Raw genomic sequence first — 5,712 nt, forward strand, 5'->3', positions numbered from 1 at the left:
CCCTCCTGAAAGCCAGCGTGTGATCTGGTGTGATGAATGAATGCACTGTCACTGCCCTCCTGAAAGTCAAGAGGAATCACTCCACCTGGAGCTCCTGTGGCCACAGTACAATTTTCAATCTGGGAGAACAATGCTGCACTCAGATCACCTGCGCTGTACTTCTTTCTGTGCTGCTCTTCAGTTCCAGAGAGGCCTTCAAACGTGTATTTTCTGTTGAAAATAGAGCATGAGGTTAGAGTGAGATTTTTTTTTAACCATTTCATAAGGAGAGTGCACTTTGTCCTAGGACTTTCTCATATTACAGAGGCTCAGTGATCTCAAAGCCTAATTATTGCAATTTTGGCAAGGAATAGAGGCTTTCTGCTAATACATAAAACTGAAGTATTTCTTAAATACTCAATATCTGATTAGCATTTATGAAAGTAGTGTATTGCAAAAAGGTGAACATATACACGTACAGCAAGTTTTATACATGCACAAGCACGTGACGCGCGCGCACACACACTTTCTGAGTATGATACCTCAAAGGCCTTCCCTGGCTGTCGTGGTGATTCTCGCTGCCATAGAATTCGCACAGTTCTTCTAATTTGAACAGCCACGGTTCGTTCTTCATGAATTCCAATTTGATACGCTCACTGGAAGACTTTTGTGCATTATTTTCTTGTTGAGAGACTGTCCCAGTAATTTCAAGTGGTGTTTCATGATGTAAAATAAAACAAAAAAGGAGCATGACAAGGAATGAGGCCCGTGTGTGCAAAGGCCCGTGTGTGAAACATTTGGCATTCCAAGAGTTTGGTAACCACCACAGTGTAAGAAATATTACTATGAATTAATTCCAGGGTGATGTGAGTGGAACCAACTGAACAAGTGTCTAACAATATATTCACATACAGAAGAATTAGGAAAGTAAAACCATCCCTACCTGAGTCCAGATTCCTGAAGGTTTCCGCCATCACATCTCTGTAAAGTTTCCTCTGAGAAATATCCAGCAAAGCCCACTCTTCTCGAGTAAAGTCCAGAGCCACATCCTCAAAGACCACCGAGTCCTAAACATCACACACATTCTTAGTAAGCAAGGTACCACATACCTCAGTGTGTGCAAAAGGATGGGCGAGGGGGGCAGAACAGAAAGAGAAGATTTCCAGGAAGATGACATAAAGAGCCGTGCTCTCTCTAGCTTGGAACTCACACTTGTGCTTGCTGTTTGCACAGAATGTCTGGCTAGTACTGTCGCATTCTGTAGATTTACCAACATTCCTAACATGTCAGACTTAAGTCTCCATTTTAACGAAAACTAATTCTTGCCTATTTCTCTGTAAGAAGAAAATATTGCTAGCAGGGCTCCAGTTGATATATGTCGTGGTTTCTCTGAAACAACCTGTCTCTGCTATCACTGCATCATTTCAGATAAGTTATCTCCATACATTTTCTTACTCTTGACATGTTGCCTTTAAAAAAAGGAAAAAAGTATATTTTTGTGCAAGGTATAACACAAGCAAGTTCTATCTTAGAGCTAATATGAAAATGATAAGAAAACTCAAGTGAAACTCTTCCCAAATATTGAACTTTGCAATAAGTTTATGTAATGTTGCCACATATAAAACAAGTTTTTAGATGGATTAAGAATTTTAAGGATATAGGGAGGGAGGGGAAAAACGAGGAGCTGAAGCAGAAAGCAAATGTTTTGAGAATGATGAGGGCAACAAATGTAAAAATGTACAAATGTGCTTGACACAATGGATGGATGTATGGATTGTGATGAGTTGTAGGAGGCCCCAATACAATGATGTAAAAAAAAAAAAAGAATTTTAAGGATAATCAGGAAAATTTCAAGAGAAGCCAAGAGAAGAAGGAAGCACCACCATCCTCGAACAATAAAGAAACCATGGCTGAAGTCCAGAAAGTGGTAGAAGACCCCAACGTTACCACTACTGCGGGGAATGCGGCTAATTAGTTAACCTGGTCTTTCTGCCGTGCTGTCGGTGCTGGGTACCATGGAGATGGTTCCTGCTATGTCCCACAGCAGGAAACTGTGTCCAATGCGGTGTCCTCCTCACAACTGCCCCGCTTGAGCCCACCGGTTGAGTCACTGTATCAACCCTTCTCTGTAACGGGCTTCTTCTATTTTTCACCGACGTTTTACTTTCTAAGCACGATGTCAATGCTGTGTCCTGAACAACACTCTACTCTCAGCTAGGTTCTAGGATGAACTCAGAGACCATGAACACGATGATGGGGCTTATTGTGCTAACTCTTAGGTTCCACGGAGTCAGCTCCGCCAACGCATGGAAGGAAACAGTGCCTGGTCCTGCACCACCCTCACGACCGTCCCTGTGGTTGAGCCCATTGCCGCCGTCACAGCGTAAACCCATCTGCTTGTGGGCCTTCCTCTCTTTCACTGCCCTCTACTTTACCAAGCACGATGCCCTTCCTCCAGGGTCTGGTGTCTCCTGACATGTCCGGAGTATGTAAAAAGAAGTCTCATCACCCTTCCTTCCAAGGAGTACTTTACAGGTGCACGTGCTCGAGACTGACTTGCTTAGTCGGGACACGTTACAAAGTTCTATTAGGGCTGCTAATAAATGCCCAATGTGTGAACGCCCCTCCAACATAAGCCTCAACTCAAAGGCACTCACTCCACTTCCTTTGATCGGTGAATCCAGATCCCTGACTTAAGAACCCACAGGCATTACTATTCGAGCCAGCAAGCCCCTACGAAAGCACTCAGCTGTGCTTGCTCCGTGGGCTGGTTAGTCCCGGCTCTGCAGCATGCCCCGGCTCCTAGTTCTGCTCCTGCTGCTCCTCTACCATTCCTCGACATCAAAGCTATCTTCTGGATCCACGAGGTTCACTGCACAGGGATTTCAGGGTTGAGTTTGCACTTGACTCCTCTACTTGCTGGTAGGGAGATTGTTTGGTCCCTCACTCACCCTCAACTTGAGAGGCTAATTTTATTGTGCACAAGATGGCAACCACAAAGAGTTTCTCTAACAAGGACTCATAATTGAACTCTATCACTATCTTCCACCACCTTCTCTTAGCTAGAAAGTCAGGAAAGGGGTATTTGGTGGCAGTTACCAAGACTACTGCTAGAAGGACAACATTACATAACTGGCTACCCTGTAAAGCCAGGCTACCCTATTGCAGGATCGGGTCTCCCTGACAACATATCCCAAGTATGTGAGACAAAGTCAGGTCATCCTTGCTTCCATAGTAACACAAACTCAGATGGAGTAGGGTCCCACTTATTGGGGATTATCCAATGAAGGCCCTACGACTAGGAGTGCATCTTTGTCAGATGAAGTAAGATCTTCATGAACACAGGTGGACCATTGTCAGGCACGGGGACAGAAGAGGAGCCCTCCATGCTGGAAATAGGAGCGGCCTCTGGGAGTCGAGTCGACCACAAGCTTTCAGCTTCCTATGCTGACGGAGCGTGGCTCAACACGAGAACAGCAGTCGCAGATGTTATTGATAACTGAAACATGAAGTGCACAGAGTATGGACTTAGGAAACTGTAAGTCACCAAGATGAAACGGAACATAGAAATATTGATATCCGAGGCACTAGTGAACTGGACTGGCACTGGCCATTTTGAATCAGGAAATATTACAGTGGGGGTAAAGGGGAGCTGATATCAAGGAGGTGAAGAAGGAAGAGAATGTTTTAAAAACTGATTGTGGTAACACTGTACAATACTGCTTGATTACAATACTGCTTCATGTGACTGAACGATGGAATGATATCTGTATTAGCTCCCAATGAAGCGGTTTTGAAGAGAGGAAAAAAAAGTCTTCAGGTTGAAATTGACCAAACAGCAGTCAAGATGCATGGATAATTATTGGCAACTGCAATGAGGACGTTGGAAACAAGCCAAAACAAACAAAAAAAAACCTCTCCAAACTCACTGCCATTGAGTCGATGCTGGCTGATAGTGACCCCCCAAGACTATAACTGTTTACAGGAGTAGAAAGCCCAGTCTTTCTCCCAAGAAGCTGCTGGTGGTTTTGAACTGCCGACCATGTGGATCGAAGCCCACTGTAACCACTATACCACGAGGGCTCCTCACAAGAGGAGGAAGCAGTAATTGTTAACCATGGCCTCGGTGTTCCACAGGAAGCTGGAGATCAAATGATAACCTCTTGCAAGACCACGACTTCTTCACTGCACTTCTCTTTCTCCAACATAAATGGCAGCTGAAGACTTAGCACTGCCCAGATGGAATACAGAGAGAAAGAATCTACAGAAAGAAACAACTGAATAGCTCCAAATCATCAGCCCAAACAAGGCCAGGATGTGGGTGCTCAACCGACAATGAATGGCTCATATGCACATTCAGATCGAAACAGAAGAAAATCAAAACAAGTGCACCACAGCCACAAGACACACTCTAGCTAATGTGCCACCTGGACACCTTGAAAACATGGGACACATGGACGCTCCCGACAGAAGACTTGATCAGCTGTGGAGTGACAATAAGAATACCTTACATGAAGAAGCAGAAGACAACTAAGAGGCAGGGAGATGGAAAGATCAACGTGGATGTCAGAAGAGTCTTTGACATTTGCGCCTGATCACTGAGTCGCTAAAGCAAATGGAGAAAAGGATGAAGCAAAACAGCTAAGGAGAAAATTTCCCAGGGCAGATCCAGCAGATGAACTATTATAACGATAGTGCAAAGACCTGGAGGCAGACACCAAAAACAAAGTACACACGCAGGATATATCAGGTTGGACGCAATATCAAGAAAAATTCTAGTCTCGAGCTGCAATACTGAAAGATTCTATGAGGAAAATACTGACATTCAACCAATTCAAGGGGTAGTATGTGATCAGGAATTTACATCCAGTGATGTGACCACTGGCGGAATTCGGGGAAAACAAGGCCCTGGGAATTGACAGAATACCAAATTAAATGTTTCAATAAGCTGACAAAGCACTCACTCACTTGTGCAAAGCAACATGAACAAGAGCTAGCTGGAAGAGAGCCTGTATGTATGCCCATTCCAAAGAAAGGTGTCACACATAATGAGGAAATTATCAAACGATACCATTAATATCACACTCAAGTAAAATTTTGTTAGAGACAACGCACCAAGAGTTGTAGCATTACATCAATTGGGAGCTATGAGAAACTGAAGTTGAATTCAGAAGAGGATGTAGAACAAGGGATATCGCTGCTGACCTCTGACGAATCTTGGCTGAAAGTAGAGAATATCAGAAAGATGTGTAGAACAAAGACTCGTAAATACGATTGGTATTCTGACTTACTGCACCAAAGATAAAAGCCAATGATTTCTAGAAAAAGGAATTTATCAATTCCTTAAATCTGAAATTGGCCAATATGTAATCAAGATGCACTTATATTTACCAGTGATTAGAAAGCATCACCAAAACCAAGGCTCCAAGAATTGATGGAATACCAATTCGTGTTTCAGCAAGCTGATGAAGCACTGCAAGCACTTACTCATCTAAACCAGAAAATTTGGAAGACAACACTTGGCCAAATGACTGTACCCATTCCAGAGAAAGGTGCCCAACAGAACGCTCCAATGACAGAACACTATCTTTGCTATTTTGCTGAAGATCATCCAACAATGGTTGCAGCAATATGTTGACAGGGAGCAGAGAGAGGTCCAGGCTGAATGCAGAAGAGGACATGGAACAAGAGATATCACTGCTAGTGTGAGATGGATCTTGGCTCAAGGCAGAG

At 43.7% G+C, this 5,712-nt stretch overlaps 1 protein-coding gene across 2 annotated transcripts in view; it reads right to left on the reverse strand.

Moving 5' to 3' along the window:
* Positions 1-5,712, reverse strand: part of LOC123522793 (zinc finger protein 345-like) — a 14,532-nt gene that overhangs the window by 2,700 nt on the left and 6,120 nt on the right. Inside the window, exons 2-4 of one of the 2 annotated variants that reach the window (XM_045300171.1) lie at positions 923-1,046; positions 522-672; positions 25-210 (exon numbers count right to left, since the gene is read on the reverse strand). In XM_045300171.1, coding sequence (XP_045156106.1) covers positions 25-210; positions 522-672; positions 923-1,046 — 461 coding nt within the window. Of the gene's footprint in view, positions 1-24; positions 211-521; positions 673-922; positions 1,047-5,712 lie in introns of those variants that run through there. The other variant, XM_045300172.1, reaches the window with a different exon arrangement.

The sequence above is a fragment of the Echinops telfairi genome, unplaced genomic scaffold, assembly GCF_000313985.2.
Source record: "Echinops telfairi isolate 266 unplaced genomic scaffold, ASM31398v2 ScPeMD7_7459;HRSCAF=8497, whole genome shotgun sequence".
NCBI classification, from domain to species: Eukaryota; Metazoa; Chordata; class Mammalia; order Afrosoricida; family Tenrecidae; genus Echinops; species Echinops telfairi.